General features: G+C 35.2%; 1 protein-coding gene and 1 long non-coding RNA gene across 2 annotated transcripts; both read right to left on the bottom strand.

Moving 5' to 3' along the window:
- Window positions 1–246: 246 nt before the first annotated feature.
- On the bottom strand, window positions 247–1,691 carry LOC141363359 (uncharacterized). The gene is made up of 4 exons (XR_012368873.1): window positions 1,468–1,691; window positions 874–994; window positions 714–777; window positions 247–626 (listed from the first exon to the last, which is right to left on the bottom strand). It is a non-coding gene; the product is annotated as an uncharacterized lncRNA (long non-coding RNA).
- Window positions 1,692–10,107: 8,416 nt separating this feature from the next.
- On the bottom strand, window positions 10,108–16,881 carry LOC129453636 (uncharacterized). Its single transcript, XM_073866076.1, has 2 exons — window positions 16,069–16,881; window positions 10,108–12,964 (listed from the first exon to the last, which is right to left on the bottom strand). Exons 1-2 carry the CDS (start codon window positions 16,154–16,156, stop codon window positions 11,781–11,783), a joined length of 1,272 nt encoding a protein of 423 aa, XP_073722177.1. The 5' UTR covers window positions 16,157–16,881; the 3' UTR covers window positions 10,108–11,780.
- Between the last annotated feature and the right edge of the window lie 1,199 nt (window positions 16,882–18,080).

Below are 18,080 nucleotides of genomic sequence, written 5' to 3'. Positions count from 1 at the left end.
TAGTAACATTAATCACCAAATTTCCAAGAAAGCCTTACCCATGGAGCTCCAGAGAACGCATATCACTGCGTCGCTTCTCTTGTTGAAGTTGTTGGCAATAAGAAATTATCGCCCCCTATTGGTTATCATCCTCATAAATGCGTGTCATTTTCACGCCTAGAGGAGGCAAAGCGTGACATTGACACGCATCCTCTAGTGGACCAGCGTGTCTATTACACGCTTTAGCGTGATACTGGGTTGAATCTTAACCTAACTAAAAACAGCATTGAGTTCAATAACAGTCTGACTTATAGTGAAGATGAAAGTAGATCACAGTATCATCTACATAAAGATGCACTATAGCAAAGTTTTTACAGGATTTATTCATTGTGATGTTACAGTTGATCTGACACTGACACAAGACTGTTGAATGATAAACTCAATACTTCAATGAATAATTCATCTATTTGAACATTAGATTATTTACACTGAACTCTCATTAATATGACACTGTATATGACATCACTGCATCACTGATGTCACTGCTGAGAGACTGTTGCTAGGTGATGATGTCATAAAGAGAGTTGTGACATCACTCCAGTAGTTCTGATGGACAGACAGCTGATCTACTCACAGACCTGCAACATCTAACAATGACAAACACACAGAAAGAGATAATGTTATAAAATCTGACCATTAGTTTATTTAACGTACAGATATACAGATTTTCTCACCTCTATTTCTTTGTCATCAGTTTTGTTTTTAGATGAGTTCAATTTATTCATGCTGATGAAAAACCTGTAGGGTCAAAATTCACTCTTACATTCTGAATTCATATCAGAATATTCACTGTATGTTATGCAGTTTTGAGTTTTACTTGATATTTTTACTTACCAGATCCATACAGCTCCTATAATGAGAAACTGAGACAGAAACACCAACAGAGAGACAAACACTGAACTGTACATTTCTTCATTGTTTCTGTCAGTTGTTTTATTGGTTTTGTCCATTGCATCTGAAGAAAGACAAATCTTAGAAAATTCAGAACATAACGTTACTCTTAATCTTAAATTACAAAGACTCATGATGTTAAAATCAATACAGTAAATCTATCAGATAAATCATCTGAATTCAGGTATGAGAGGCTGTGCTACATTATGAATATCATCACAACTGAAGAGCAATGACCTTTAACCCGTGACTTACAGACTGACACAGAGACAAATGAATGAAATCTTTTTAATAAAACAGTTTATATAAAATGAAAATAATAATGACACAAAAGTTTCTTTCATTATGAGATATACTGAAGTGTTTGACATATAAACTATAACTGCTACAATATTAATGATCATCTATGAATGCTGCACAATGAGACTTAAAGTAGCTCAGTGATGATGTCATAGCTGTGAATAAACCAATCAGCATCAAGGACTGAAACTATCTCTTATATAATTTCATCAGATGTATGATGAGATGTTGTGTTACCTCTTACAGTACATGAATACTCTTGTAGCTCCTCACTGTTGATTGAGTCCAGGTACAGCTTGTTTAATAATGTCAATCCATCTGTTACCTGTTGTCCATTCTTATACCAGATGTAAGTATGTTTGTTATCCAGAGTGCATCTTGTTGAACAGCTTAATATCACTTTTTCTCCATCTATCACAGGGTCTGGACTGCTTCTCACCTGATATGTACCTGAGATTTCATAAAACAGAGTTCACATAAACTACTTTTTAAAGTTAGGTCTGAAGTGTTTGATTCAGCTCAATTCAGTATGATGTGAACAATGATGAGGTCATGCAGTCAAACACACACATACAGATAAATTATATATAATGTGAACACTGCTTAAATTGCTTTAAATAAAAGCATCTGTCAAATGCATGAGTTCAACATAAATATACAGTCAACATTTGAAGTGGATCAAAACCTTTTCCTCTAAAAACAACTTTGATTAACTTTTTTGATCAACGTCAAATGTTGATTAGTGTATTTGTTTTAAATCTGAAGACTTCTGTGATGAGTGTCCTCAACATCAACATAAAGTCTTGATCAACTTTGCAAGTTTGTCATAAATCGCACACTTAGAGAGAACGTGTAACAACTCATAAAACCAGTTTATATCAGCTTCAGTTTTAATACTGGATTAGACTGGTAAGTGCTGGTTTGCTGCTTGCCTGGCTGCAGTGTTGCCAACTTGGCGACTTTGTCGCTAGATTTAGCGACTTTTCAGACCCCTTTAGCGACTTATTTTTAAAAAAGCGACTAGCGACAAATCTAGCGACTTTTTCTGGCGTTGTTGGAGACTTTTTACGTGACATTCACTTTTCTCAATGAGCAGCTACCGCTGCTTCTGTCGGCTCCACCCCCGACCCAAAGCATAGACATGCGGTGTAGTCCTCGCGCAGCAGAGCAGAGTCTCTCCCAGTTGCAGTCAGGGCAGGAGAAGTGGTTATCTATCCGCGTCCAGACGGCATAATCGTGCATGCGGGGAGCAGGTGGATCCCGCGATGGCTTACATTAATGGCGAGATGTAAATGTAAAATGGTCTTTGAATAAAATGAATCACTGTACATAAAATAAATGTACTTGAGGGAGCTGAGCAGCAGCACATTTAGAACAGACAAACTATACGGAGCTGACGCGTTAATAGACTATTTACCTACAAAACAACGTTTCCCATCATTTATCAGTGTATGTTTTAAAACTGGACTGTTTGGACATATAAACATGAACATACACACATTTCGTTTTATGAGAACATAAGCAGATAAACAAACGAGAAAACATTTTCAAGCATTCATGTGTATTAAAATAACATTTTTGACAGTTCAGAGAGAAAGAGAAACGTGAAATAATGTAGTAAGCCAATGTAGTAAGAATGCAAATTCGACGTGATGACGTCACTGTTATGCAAATGACGCAATGACGTAATCTAGCGACATTTAGCGACTTTCCAAGCAAGCTTTAGCTACTTTCCATTGAAAATAGTTGGCAACACTGCCTGGCTGCTTGACCAACATTTTTACACTATTTACCAGCATCCGATCAACCATTCTTGCAAGCTGGTAAACTGAATAGTCCAACTAATGAAGCCATTCAGATACAGCAGCATCATATATGCAGTACAAAACAGATCATATTATTTTCACAATGGACAACTTAAAAAAAGTGTAAAATTCACAACATAAACATCATACAGTGTTCAGACGAGATGAAATTTTAGATGATTAACTCAAATGATTGATAGCATTGGCATTTTAATATTTAAAATGTAATCTACTCATCGTTTAACAAAAGATTAAAAAAATTGTAAGGACCCTAAATCTGTAGCATAAATATATTCATTACAAATCTGATCAGTGAAAGCAGCTTTACAGAGAGTTTATTATGAGCAGTTACCTGTAACAGAGAGAAAGATTCCAGGATAACCAGAAACTTTATCTGATGTGTTAGTGATGATCCTGAACTCATAATATCCAATGTCACTCATGTTGACATCTTTAATTTTCAGTGTGTTTCCCACAAACTCCACACGACCAGCAAACTGATGATCCTCACGCAGATCTCTGGTTTCACTACCATAAAAGTAATACCAGTATGTTTTCTCTACTGTATATCCAGTGGGATGTGAGTATGAAGAGTGAATATTTACTGTTGATCCCACTAAAGCACAAACTTTTGTAGAGGTGTAAGTCACACCCCAACAGCTACTGTTAGAAAGACCTGAAAGAGTCACAAAATACTGCTGTAACATTCACAATCAATTACAAACACACTCATACTGTATATGAATCAACAAGAAAACTGCAAAGTTTGTTCTTCCATTTTAATGTAATTATTGTGTAAATGTCAGACTCACACACAGATGAAGAGGGATCTGAATCAGACTCAGAGCAGTAATAACTGTCATTGTTTCCACTGGATGACACAAATATGCTTTGGTTATTTATTAAATATTTTCCATTCTTGTACCAGCGGTAAATATTTTCAGATGTTAAAGGGCAGGAGGAATCACAGCTCAGTTTTACTCGCTGTCCTGTAGATTCAGGATTCATATTCACCTGTAAAACTAAATAATGAAAATCTTACATTAGATGAGAAATGAAAAGAGTTTAACTGGACTGATGAGAATGTAAATGTACCTGAAACTGTTAGATTGACTGTGACTGAGCTGAGATGTTTAACTCCATCCTTCATAATGATCATGAGCTGATATTCTCCACTGTCTCCCTCTATCAGATCTGTTATCATGACATACGAGTAATCTTTAGTGATCCTCTGATCCACTCGTCCTGAGTAATCTGAATCTAAAGTCAAATCTTCAGGTTCATCTTTGTTTCTCCAGTTTGTTCTCTGTTTCTGATTGAACCAGAACCCAGTTGTGATGTTGATGTTCGAGTAAAAGCACCACACTGTTACCCAGTCCCCTCTCACAGTACAAATATTCAGTTTATTACAGGTTACATTAAAGTTATCCAATGTTAGGGACCCTGAAGAAGAAACAGTAACATTATTAATATGTCTAGCTTAATGTTACTATATTAAAATTACCATATGATAAGACAGTCCTATAAGGAACCCAGATTCATCAATTTTGTTTTGAAACACAAACCTTTCGATTTATTTAGTTTTATATTTACAAACTCACTTTAAGCATTGTAATGATAAAATGCAAAATCCTGTCTTTGGAGTAAAGTGAGGTTCATTAAATTAGACTAAACTAAACTGTAGGGATTTTTTTCTAAATCTGACAATTAAAAAAAAAAGATGAATTACACATTAAAAACAAATTAATAATATAAAATAAGCATCACGTGATTGCATGAATAATACTAATTTGTGTTTCATCTGAATTCATGTATCTTTCACAAAGGAACAGTATTGTGAGAATTAAAAGCTTCACTGAAATACAACCTATAGAGGATTAACTTGAACAATCTTTTCATAATGATACACAGTCACTATCAGACATAATTCACTTTCTGAAGGAAAATAGTTTCAGTACAACAACAAAACTGTGTTTCATACCTTGAATGTGTAACAGCAGGATCAGTGATGAGAGTCTGAAGTTCATGATTTCTCTTTGTAGAAACTCACATATACCAGCTACAAAACATTAAAGAAGAACTTTTCTTATTGTTGATAAAAAAACAAACTTTTAGTTTAACTGTGACACTAAATTCATTAATCTTTTATTACAGTTCAGATCTTTCTTTTTTACAATAAAATCAGTAACACACAACTGTTCCTAACTAATTAGACATGCATACAAACACGTTGTTGTTCAGTTCTCGGTAGCTGTCAGTTTTAACACCTTGTAGATGATCTGTTGAGCTCAGTTCCTTCCTTTTTTCTATGTGATGAAAAATATCTAGCACTAGCTAACACCCTTCCCAGAATTGTTTATCTATATCTAGTTCTGTATCAGTAAATGTCAGTGAGTTAAACCTTCAGGAAATTTTAATTGTTGACTTCAGCTGGTCAAACGAAACACGATTGGAACACGGGGAAGACGATGAAAAAACCCAAATGCAGACTTAAAGAATACTTTAATACACGCAAAAACACAGAACCAAAACACCCACGAGGGGGTAAAACATTAACAGAACACAAGAACTAAACTAACTGACATCAACACATGGAAACACTAATCTACATAAACTTACACATGAGACAAGGAACAGGATTAACCACGAGGACCTTGAAGGAAACAGAGAATAATACCAACGCACGGAGGACAGGACAGAAGGATATTAAATAGGGAAATCTAACAACAAACACCTGGAGCTAATGAAACATAAAGGAGCGGGAAACTATTCACGAACCCTGAGAGAAACGTGGACAGCGGAAGGGCATGTCACACAACTCTCTCAGGGCAGACACGTACTGTCACAACCTAATCTTTCAAACTCGGATAAGACAAGAAATGGAGAGACCGGGTCGTGACAAAACATTATAAAGCTGTTTTCATTTTACCATATAGCAACTTTTGCAACCGTAACAAAATTTTAGATGGTGTTTGATCACAAGATGGTGTCTTCAGCGCTTTGGCCACTTAGTTTGAATTCATTTACTCATTTTATAAACTAATGTAGGGAATAGTGAATGAATGTATACCTTAAAAAATGGGTTTTGTAGCACTGTTCATTATACACAAATATATTTAGTTACATAAACACATACACATTTATTTTTAAGACAAAATACAAGTGTAATGTGTTATGCTAAATCAATTTGTTATTCACTCTGGTTTACCTAACTACCTATCTTTAAACTAAAGTAATTGGTTTACTTTTGCGATTCAAACTACCGGATGTGACGTCATTTTAACGACTTCCACGAAGACGGTGCTCAGGTGATGATGTTTCCGGTTAGTAAACTAAATAAGTTTTTTTCTTCAATCCATCTTAAAACATTGTTGAGGCAACTTTATTTTATGTTGAAGTCGATGTTGTTTGTGTTTGATGGTGATGATTTCACGTCATTTGTGCAGCGGTGAGGTAAAGTGTGTGATTTGTGCGTTTCAAATGTAATGGAGTGTTTCACGCGATCTGTCGTGTGACGTGTTTAAACAGTATTAAACGTGTTGTTCAATTTCGGGCCATTATTAGTGTTTTATGATAGCAGCAGTGTTCTGTAAACTGTGTGATTTGTGCGTTTCAAGGTGAATAGATTGCTTAACGTGTTCGTGGTGAGTTGAACTTCGATTTTCCGTCGTGTTCCGGTGTTAACGTTAGCCATTGAACTTGTTTTACTTTTGATAATATTGCTTTTGAAACGTATTGTCCTGTGTTTAATCAGAGCATTTCCTCAAGGGGTTCTTAAAGTTTATTTTTTGTTGTTACTCTGAATGAATACTTAAAGTAAGTTATGTTGAAATGTAAAATTTGTGATCTAAATTACTAAAACATTAAAGACTGCTGCACGTGCGTTGTGGGGGTTATCATAGATATCATTGTACATATTCTTATTGATATATTCAAGACATGGTATGCTCTACTTGTTCATTTAAGTAGGAATTATGCTACAGATGTAATATTGCATGACGACAAAGGCCCACTTTCACTTGTAATTTGCATGGCAGTGCACTGTCATCAGAAAAATAATACTTTGCTGACATAAACACTTAAAGAAGAGTAAAACGGTAGTTTGCATGTTATCAGGTTGTGATTTCCAATCAAATGTCAATGGGACTTCTATATCACACAAAAACAGAAACACAACCAGCCTTCACTGAGTGATTTTAAGCCTGGTGTAGTTTCCATTGCTGAAATATTATGAGAGGTCAAAAGTTTTTATGGTGATGAGGCAAGTGATGCTTTTGTTCATGACTGAAGCCAGATGTGTTTTCTTAAAACAGATTATTTAAACTAGAGCATATCACACTTTTTTTAGGAAAACTGCATTGTATGTTAAAGTCTGTCAGTGCCTATTTTAGTTAGCTGATGATTGATTATCCATTGCTTGAGTTATATGGTTGGTGCTTTGTTTGGTGACTTTGAAAAGACAAATCCACGCATATGTTGTAAAATATGCTTTTATTTTGCTAAATAGACATTTCATAAGTTAATGTTTTTTTAAACCATACTTACAATTGATTTAAAAAAAAAAATAACTAAATTTTACTTGTTTTCCACAGTCATACCACAAAGACTTCTCCAGTCTGGCTAAAAGTTACAAAAGGTGATCCTTCAGTATGCCATTTCTACTTCAGTGAGTGACCTGTCAAAGGAAAGAAAAACAATGTAATCTACAAGGACATTTAAGGCTGCAGTTCATGGATTCTGACTTATCTCATGTACACATCTGAAATTCAAGACAAATGTACACTAAAGGTGGTATTTCTGACAACACCGAGTGATTTTTACAACTCGCCCCCACCACAACTGAACAGTTCTCAAAGGAGTACCTGCTCATCACCAGCTCTTTCACTTTCATCCTGTGACACAGTCATTTTGTCAACCCCATCTACATCATTAAGCTCTGACTGTGTTTCAAAAGTGTGTCTTGCCAAATATATAACAAAAGTGAGAAAAATTGGCTGTACTGAAGTGAAATTAAATTTATTCAAGCCCAAACCAGCTGGAATTTCCAGTGCTGCTTACCATATATAAAAAAAACATGCAACGCTGAGGTGAACTACTGCCCTTACCATCCACAAACGGAGACATCCAAAACACTGGAAGTAGTCAGTGTAATACTTCTGTCTGAAATTAAAAAGAACAATGAGAAAACATTATGAATGCTGATGGACATTTTTTTCTATCAGGAGACATGAGGTTGTCAAGGAATCGCCTTCAATAGCAGATTTCAAAACTAGTTGGCCTGCTAGAGGGAAGAGGTGAGTGAAAAGTTTTTGAGTCATTTATGTTTAACTTTATTGGTTTTGTGGTAACAATAATTTATTGTGTTTTGTAGATTTGTGCAGAGTTTAAAAGAAATCACAACAGCCCCATTGGTGTCTACATACTTGGCGAAGATGAATGAATATTCTGCAAAGCTTATAAGGATCTATGCAAAACGAGGAGTCATCAATGGACAGATAATTAAAAACTGGTGAAATTGGAATTAGAAAGTTTCTGGAACTTGTAAAAAAATAAACATATACAGTTTAAGGTGTCCCTTTTTGTTGTTGTTTTCCACTTACATGCTGTATTTTGCACAATAATCTAAAAATAAAGGTAAATGTTTACCTGATATTGTGAATGCTACAATTAATAAAATTTTGATATTTACATATTTAGACTGACAACATCGCTCAGACTCCGATCTTTCTTTGTCTACCTGAATGAAGACCTGACCAGTCTAATTAAAGAGTATTTGGTAAGTATATTATGTGCATGTATATACTTTGCTGTATTATCAAGGAATTTAAATGTTGTGGTATACCAGGTGAAAAAGTAGTACACTTCCATATTGTACTTACAGTGCTCTATTTTTAAACTATATACTTTATACTTGGCATACTAAAATGTATTCTTTAGTACTTTTAAGATGTTTTTAAGATTATCTAAGTGTACTTATTTGTGCTGTTTTGAGTCAACATGATTATGAACTAAAATGTGCTTTGAATATACTATCTCTGTATTAAAAATGTATTTAGTTAAAACTTGTAAACTTGAACCCAACTTTCATACAAAGATGGGTTCAAGTTTACTACGAGTGGTACCTAAATACATTTTTTAAACAGATTTTTAGCACATTGTAGTTCATATTCATGGTGTCTCAAAAATAGAACAGGGAAGTACAATTATACCTTGTTCACACTGTCAGTCTAAATATGATTTTGGTGCATATTCGAAATCCATCGATTCCAATTCAGTCACATTTAGAACGTGTGAACGGCCAAAAACCACATGAAATCTGTTTCGGGCTACATCCATGGGTGGTTTAAAATCCTTTTCAAATCGCATTTCTGGAAATCCAAGTTAGTCTGACCGCTCTAATCGCATTTGTGTAGCTTTTCGGTTATGTCATGCTGTTGCGTCACGTAAAACGTAAACACGTCAGATGTTGAGGCAGATTGTCGTGCCAGCGCAACGTCATTGCCATAGAAACATTGCAGATAATCCAGAAAACGGCAGAACGCTACAGCATGCACAGAACAGTTGATCCACAAAATTTTTCACCTGGGATAACTTTTTATTTTATCTCATCCCCATCATGGTATTTTAAACCTAGGAGATTCTTTCTAATGCAGAAAACAAGATATTTTAAATAATGTTGGTAAGCAAACAATACTTGCACTCTTTGACTTTTTGGCTGTTGTACATTATGGAATATGAGACCGTTCTTAAAATACTTCAGTTTTACAGAATCAAGTGATGTGTTGGTTTTGAATAACATTAAATGATAAATGAGATTTTTCTTAGCTTATTAATAAACATAAAATAATTGTATCATTGTCATTCTCACCTGCAGGATACAGATGCACCCAGTACCCAGGAGGCGATCCACAAGATGGTGATGGAAGCGCTTGTTGTAAAAATGTATGGTTCAGACATCGAAGACAGCCCAGCAGATGTTGGGAGTGTTATTGAAGGGATTAAGAGTTCTCGGACCTCAACAACATTGGTTAAAAAGGAAAAAAAACAGATGCAAAAGTACATGGACCCCTGATTAGCTTCAATGCATTTATTACAAAATGAAATATGATATAAAACTATTCATTAAATGTACAAAACTTTTGTACGACATGAAGTAAACACAAAAAATCTAGTTAAAGTACAAAGGCAGTGATTCAGTGTTAAGATTCTATAGAAAATATATGTGATTTAAGTTATGACACTTAACTTTAACATTAGTTAAAACGATAACAACAAATAACAGACTTCATATGAATAATAAAGAGAAATAAATTGATGAGACCAAATGCCAGTTAGATGCACTATATTAACAAATGTTTTGGGACACATGCCTTTATATTCTTAATCCATAATGGTTTAATATGGAGTTTTGTCCACCCTTTGCAGCTATAAAAGCTTTAACTCTTCTTGGAAGACTTTCTACAAGGTTTAAGAGTGCGTTTATGGGAATTTTTGACTATTCTTCTAAAAGCACATTTGTAAGACACTGATGTTGGACGAGAAGGCCTCGCTGGTAGTCTCCGTTCTAATTCATCCAAAAGATGTTTTATTGAGTTGAGGTCAGGACAGTCAAGTTTCTGCACACTCTTTGCTTTGTGCACTGGTGCCATCCCTAAACTGTTCCCACAAAGTTGGAGCATGAAAATATCCAAAATGTCTTGGTATGATGAAGCATTAAGAGTTCCTTTCAGTTGATGTGACTGGAACACCTGAATTCAATGATTTGGAGGGGTGTCCCAAAACTCTGGACAATATAGTGTATATCCAAAGGGAATATTTCATGTTTAACGATCAGACATTGAAGGGCAAAGCAGCTACACTGAGCCAACGGCAAATTTCAGAAGGACTTGCCGAGAGGATACTGCCCTCAGTGGTGTGTACACAGTGCTGACGGCCTGCTGATCACCTTGAACTCACATATCCAAATCATCAGAGAAAATTATAATATATGCGCTATCTTTACTAACTAACCAAAGAATTAAAGTTTATTCTAGTGTTGTAGTTCTCGGTCTTGGTCTCGTCTTGGAATCGACCGCATTTTTACTCGGTCTCGTCTCGGTCTCAGACAAAGAGAACTCTGAATTTTATTTCAAGACCGGTCAAGACCACAACTGATGGCACATCACAAATTTTATTTTTTACCATTAATTTTATGCAGTTTATTCAGTTTATTCACTTATTCCACATTTTATCATAAGTGTTTTAATGCAGTGACTTGCACTGGGGTCTTGGTCTTGACTTGGTCTCGGCCTGTCTTGGTCTCGGTTTAGGTGGTCTTGACTACAACACTAGTTTATTCATCAATATTTTCAACTAAAAAGCTACATTTTATGACACAAAAGAGTAATATTTCAAATATTGTGCAGGTTTTAAGCTCCATTGCCGTTGACGAGAAATGCCTTCTAACTTGTCTTTCATAAGTCCACAAAAGTCACCTTCTGATGCATCCTCGATACAATGAGCGGATCAAGAACACATCCTGAGATGTTATGTGAACTTGACTTGATGTGAACTTGGAATTGGAACAGTACTTGGGCCACGACTGATGACGTTTTACAAGTCCACAAGAACACAAGTACAGACATCTTGGGCTTTTGGGCGCATGTAGACTTTTAGTAAAGATCCTCCAGACAGTTTTATTTATAAGACCTCAGCTGATTTCTAAACTTTGTTGCCATATCCACACTGTTGACACATGAATGGTTTCTATCGAGTGTGGATTCTCATGTGTTTGTTAAGTGTAGCTTTTGCTTTGTAACTCTTTTTACACTCATGGCATGTGAAGGGTTTCTCTTCAGTGTGAGTTCTCAAATGTACATTAAGGTTTGATTTTGTCCTGAAACTCTTTCCACAGGGTTGACACGCGTATGGTTTCTCTCCAGTGTGAATTCTCATGTGTCTATTAAGGTCATATTTCATTGTAAAACTCTTTCCACACGGATGACATGTGAACGGTTTTTCTCCAGTGTGAAGTGTCATGTGTGTCTTAAGATTACCTTTAGTTGTAAAACTCTTTTCACAGTGATGGCACACGTGTGGTTTCTGTCCGGTGTGAATCCTCATGTGTAGGTTAAGGTTAGGTTTTGTTCTGAAACTCTTTCCACAGTGTTGACACAAGTATGGTTTCTCTCCAGTGTGAATTATCACGTGTCTATTAAGGTCACATTTCATCGTAAAACCCTTTCCACAGTGATGACAAATGAATGTGTTCTCTCCAGTGTGAATTCTCACGTGTCTATTAAGGTCACGTTTCGTTCTAAAACTCTTTCCACACAGATGACATGTGAACAGTTTTTCTCCAGTGTGAAGTGTCATGTGTGTCTTAAGATTACCTTTAGTTGTAAAACTCTTTTCACAGTGATGGCACGTGTGCGGTTTCTCTCCGGTGTGAACTCTTGAATGTTTCTTAAGTTCACTTGCAGTTGTAAAACTCTTTCCACAGTGATGACACAGATGTGGTTTCTCTCCAGTGTGAATTCTCACATGTTCATTAAGCTGCCATTTTGTTCTGAAACTCTTTCCACACTGTTGACATACATAAGGTTTCTCTCCAGTGTGAGACCTCATGTGTATCTTAAGGTAAGTTGCAGATATAAAACTCCTTTCACACTCATGGCACGCGTGTGGTTTTTCTTTAATGTGACTTCTCACATGAGTCTCAAGTTTACGTTTATCTCTGAAACTCTTTCCACACTGTTGACATGTTAAAGGTTTCTCCTCACTGTGAGTCCTCTTGTGATCTGAAGGTCGTTCATCTTCACTGAAACTATTTTCACACTTTATGTCTTTTGTCTTCAGAGTTTCTTTCTGTGAAACATTATGGTTTATTTTTACAATCTGATGTTTCTCATCCACTTCAGCTTGACTCTCCTTTTTCACTTCCATCATATCTAAAATAAAGACAGTAAATAGTTCATATTGATAAACCAGAATGACAAAACACATTTGAGATTGTCATGCATTCATATTATTTTTAATGTAAAGTACATTATGTCATTTCTATTGTCAATTTCTGCTCTTGTAGTTTTGTTCATAACACTTGTGGTGTTTCCAATATCACCAAACATTGGATTCTATCTTTTAGTCAACTTGTTTTCTTTCAGTTAGGACTGGTTTTCATGCATCTGAATATCTTAGTAAAAATAGCACTATCTGTGAATAGCGTTGCAAAATTCCAGGAATTTTCAAGGCTGGAATCTTTCCATGGGAATTAACAGGAATATGAGAGAATTAATGGGAATAAACCCATTCAATCGTGACATCTCTCCTCCTGTGGCCCTGTAGTGGACAGTGTGACGGTGAGACAGTGCTGATTAAATATTATTATACCACGGACCTACTGAATGCTGTATTCTGATTGGCTGAGAAATGTTCCATGGGTGCTGATTATTTTTCAATAACCAGAGCAATATTTTTGGTAACCGTGGTATAAGATGAATAATAGACTCAATTGAATTATTTGAAAATAATGCACGCCCGCGGTGTAACGGCACAGCGCGTATTACCTTGGGTGTGCATTATTTTCTTATAATTCAACAGCCCGTCGTCAATTATTCCTTAATAACTTATTTTTGATTTAAGATATTACAAAAAATAGGCCAATATGATTATTACTCAGTACTAAGGGTGTAACGATTTGTAAATCGAAATCGATCGAAATTAAGTCACAACCTCAAACTTTCAATTAAAAAATGGGATCGTCAAATTAGACAAGTGCTCAGCTGCTGGCGCGTTGATCAAAAATATATATAATATAATAATGCAATGCATGCTGTGCTGTGTGCACCAAAACTAAACTGAAATCTCAGCGTACAGAAATTTAAGCTCCAACCTAAAACAACAACTAGTGGTAAATTATGTAAATCCTTTAATGCATGGCTAGCCGTGGATTATCCCGCTTATAACACGGTTATTTGCCAAGTTAAAAACAAGTTAAAGCTGTAACTGATGTTTACAGTGTCATTTTTTAACAGACGGGTAAAAATGACGATTATTTTCTTAAGTTACGGCTGGTTAGTTCTAGTGTGCGATGCATGTGCTAGTTACCTGTGTGCGTCTCTTCTTTAAAGAGTACGACAAAGATAAAGTCAATGGGACAAAGACAACTAAATGGGCAGTTAACACTTTCAGTGACTTTTTGCGTCAAAAACAGAACAATTGTAAAGATCTACTCTGCTTCTCTTTTAAATGAGACATTGTGGGAATTTTATGCCTCTGTTCAGTCTACCGCTGGACGTGAATACAGTGTTGCAAGTTTGATGTGTCTCAGAGAAAATAAAAGAATAAAGTATGTTTTTAACAACGTATCCTCCATCACACACAACGTTTTTGGTCATTTGTCCATTCCCTCAATTACGCCCAACAGAGCTGTTTACTAAATTAGCGCCTCTACTGGCCAGAGGTGAAACTTTATATATTAGGTTATGAAATTATAGTTTGGGGTATCATTTTTATGTAATAACATGCATTTGGGTATGATTATTAGTTTAAAATGCCAGGATTCGTTGTATTTTATTACACATTACCCTATTCAGGAATTTAGAGCAAATAACGTACCCATTTATTTATTATTTGATATTATACACAGCATACAAAACAATCACAACTTTTTTCAAAAATTACTTAAAATATTTCAAGTGTACCGAGGCCAAACGATCAATTTATATGAAGAAAAGATGCAAAACTGATCACAATCCACCGTAGATATCATATCCTGTGTATACTGATTCAAAAACTGCCGCCAGAAGCAGCGATTATACATCATCTTTGATTGTGAAACAGCGTTGGCTCTCATGTGTCTTGTGACCGATTGCATCATTAGGTTAGCTATAAAACTGAAGCGCTATTGGCTGATGTTAGCGACTGCATCATGATCTATGTTCCGGTTTATATTTGAATGAGATCGGACTGTTTGCGTTGCATTCGTGGATTTCTTCATATAAAGTGATCGTATGGCTTCAGTTCACAAGGTTTGCAACGCGAATTGTTTGTAATACTTTTATACTGCTGTTTTTTTGGTCAATTTATGCAATAAACACCTGTGACTGTACTTTTGCTTACGTGTTGTGTTGTATATGGTTAGGAACTGGTTGGTTTAGATGCTCCAAAATATCTTTAAACCATAAATGTTTATGAAACAAAATAAAATGCATATAATCTGACGTATAAGGCATACATTTATATCTACAATAAGTTACCGCCAACCAGCTGCAAGTAACACTGTAATTTCTACTGTTTTTTTCATTGTACAAAATGACACAGAGTCACCCTTGTTGTGGTGATCCCAGTCAAAAATGATCGTCCATTTAAAGTGAAGGTGGAAGATCACAAAACACAATCAGAAAATTATTTTACAACTGTGCCGTTCCCTATCAAATCCAAGTCATTAAATTTACCTATTTAAGAACAAACCAAAATGAAAAACGCTGTGACAAAATGACATCAACTTTGTGTGAGCTCATGTAAATGAAGCATGCATCTAATGCATTTACTGAACGTATGCACATGAATGACAATACTGTAGCCTATTTCATGTGCCTTGTTAATGGGCGCTTTGCATTTAAAACAGACAGTGCTTGTTTGGACATCTTTTGGGGCACACAATGTGCATCTCTTCCTTTTCTCTTTTCTGTTTGAAGACCCTGGTTATAAACTATTTTCTGTAGGCCGGTCATTTATGACCAGAAACACCACAAGTTTATCAAGGTGGGGGGGGGATCCCAAAAGCTACAAAAACACTTTTTTGAGAGAGAGACTGATAGTCTTCGTAGTTAACTAGTAGAGCATTGCATGGAGATCACAGTCATTCAATCCACTGAAGGTTGCTTGTGATAAAACTCTTTACCTGATGTTTCAATCTAATTCTACTGAATGTATTATAGATGCAGAAAGTTATCAATTCATGAATTTAAGTTTATTTTCCCCTCATGTTTCTCAATGTTTTTATGATTATTCCTCAACCATTAATAATAAAGATTGAAAAACAGACACCAACCTATTTGTTCCTCAGTATCTTCATCCTTTATTCTGCATGGTTGTGGATCTGTCATCTTCTCAAGCTCCTCTTTCACCAGCATCAACATTATGTCATGAAGATTTCAGTTGTCACACATGGAGTGATTTCTCTGTGTGTTTGACTTCAGCATTTATTGGTGGATTGTTGTAGGAGGAGCTTCACTGAAGGTCTCAATCACTTTTACTTGTGGGTGTAAACTAGAGGTGACAAAAAAAAGAGACATTAAAACATTTAATGTCAGTAAAACATTCACAATCTGTTTCTCATGTATCAATCACAATTTTATTTTATTTAAATCAGAGGATTAAGGTTTTGGGGACCCCCATTAACAGCTATTCAGCCTGGTTATGGACGTATAATTATTATTCTCTTGCCTTTATTATTACTCACAAATTTCTATTTTGAGTAATAATATAGAAATATCCTCTGAACGTCTCACTTCATCTAATTTGACTGAATTTTTATCAAATGCCTTCTTACAAAAAGAAATAGGGATGCACTGTAAGGAAAATTCTTGTCCGAAGCCGAATAAAATGGAAAAACTCAGCCGAATGCCAAACAACCAAATAATTTTAACATTTTTGATTTCCCTAATTATTTTGCCAGTTTTCTCACCAAGTTACATTTAAGAATGTCCTTTTTACTATATTTTTTCACATTATTTAAAAAAAAATTTTGCATTCCAGCAGTCATTATAGGGCCTTACACGAGGTCACTTCTCTGATCAGATAGACTTGTTAAAACCGTCCAGTTGCATTCGACCACAAAAATGAGTTTTAGCTAAACGGATATTAATCCGATCCTTATTCCTGAGCAAAATGCAAATAACCTATTCATTACTCTGCCTTAAAGAGGTCATAGTATTAAAAGTGCTTCTATCAACCTAGTAAATGTGAAAAAGATCAACCCATTATTTATTTTGTTAGAATGTTCTGAATACAGTTCTAATTCAAATTTGTACCTTTAACATTGCATTTTAAAAATGAAACAGACATTTATATTTTATTTTTCTTGTCATGGTTAAAAAGGAAAAATGAACAGATGCAAAAGTACACGGACAGCTGATTAGCTTCAATGTATTACAAAATAAAATATTATATAACTTTTGTACAACATGAAGTAAACACAAGAAAAAAATCTAGTTAAAGTACAAAGGCAGTGGTTCAGTGTTAAGATTATATTGAAAATATGTGATTTAAGTTACGAAACTTAACTTTAACATCAGTTAAAATGATAATAACAAATAACAGACTTCATATGAATAATAAAGAGAAATAAATTGAAAAGACCAAAAAATGCCAGTTGCATATATCGAAAGGGAAATGTAGGAGCCATAGTTAGCTTATTTAACCTTTTTTGTTCAATTTGTTCATTTAAATATAATTCTGTTGTTGTATGATTAATTGTTTACTTCTTCGAGGTTGTATAGGTGAGAGAAATGTTTAAAAGGTTATGCCACCCATGACAGGAGGAAGGCGCTGGTGCAAGATCATACAGTTATTTGACGATACACATGGAGAATGGCTGAAAGTGTCTTTGTGTTGTTTGTTTTATGCTATAATGCATCTTTAATTTTGATACAATAAAGTTATCATTAAGAAACATCAACAAGCCTCTTTGGATTTTATGCTACTTTGTACGCGTCAGAAACATTGCATCATTACCTCTCACGGTGGTTAAGAAACAAGGGATAAAATTGGAAATTTGGAAGCCACAGAAATATTTCATGTTTAACCATCAGACACTGAAGGGCAGAGCAGCTGCATTGAGACAGTGGCAAATTTCAGGAGGACTTGCAAAGATGAATCTGCCCTCGGCGTCGGCGGTGTACACGGCACTGACTGCCCATATCAACTTGAACTCACATATCCAAAATCATCAGAGGAAATGTTTATATAGGAGCTATCTTTACTAACTGACCACAGATTTAAAGTTTATTCATCTATTTTCTTGACTAAACGGCAACATTTTATGACACAGAAAGAGTAATA

This window comes from Misgurnus anguillicaudatus, unplaced genomic scaffold (genome assembly GCF_027580225.2).
Source record: "Misgurnus anguillicaudatus unplaced genomic scaffold, ASM2758022v2 HiC_scaffold_34, whole genome shotgun sequence".
NCBI classification, from domain to species: Eukaryota; Metazoa; Chordata; class Actinopteri; order Cypriniformes; family Cobitidae; genus Misgurnus; species Misgurnus anguillicaudatus.
The sequence above is the reverse complement of the archived record's forward strand: the minus strand, read 5'-3'. Positions and strand labels throughout refer to the sequence as shown.

Bases quoted from the DNA above. Each gene is read 5' to 3' on its own strand.
- LOC129453636 (XM_073866076.1), bottom strand. From the start codon at position 16,156: ATGTTGATGCTGGTGAAAGAGGAGCTTGAGAAGATGACAGATCCACAA. The intron at 12,965-16,068 runs GTTGGTGTCTGT...TCTTTATTTTAG, and splicing joins AGATACTGAGGAACAAATAG to ATATGATGGAAGTGAAAAAG.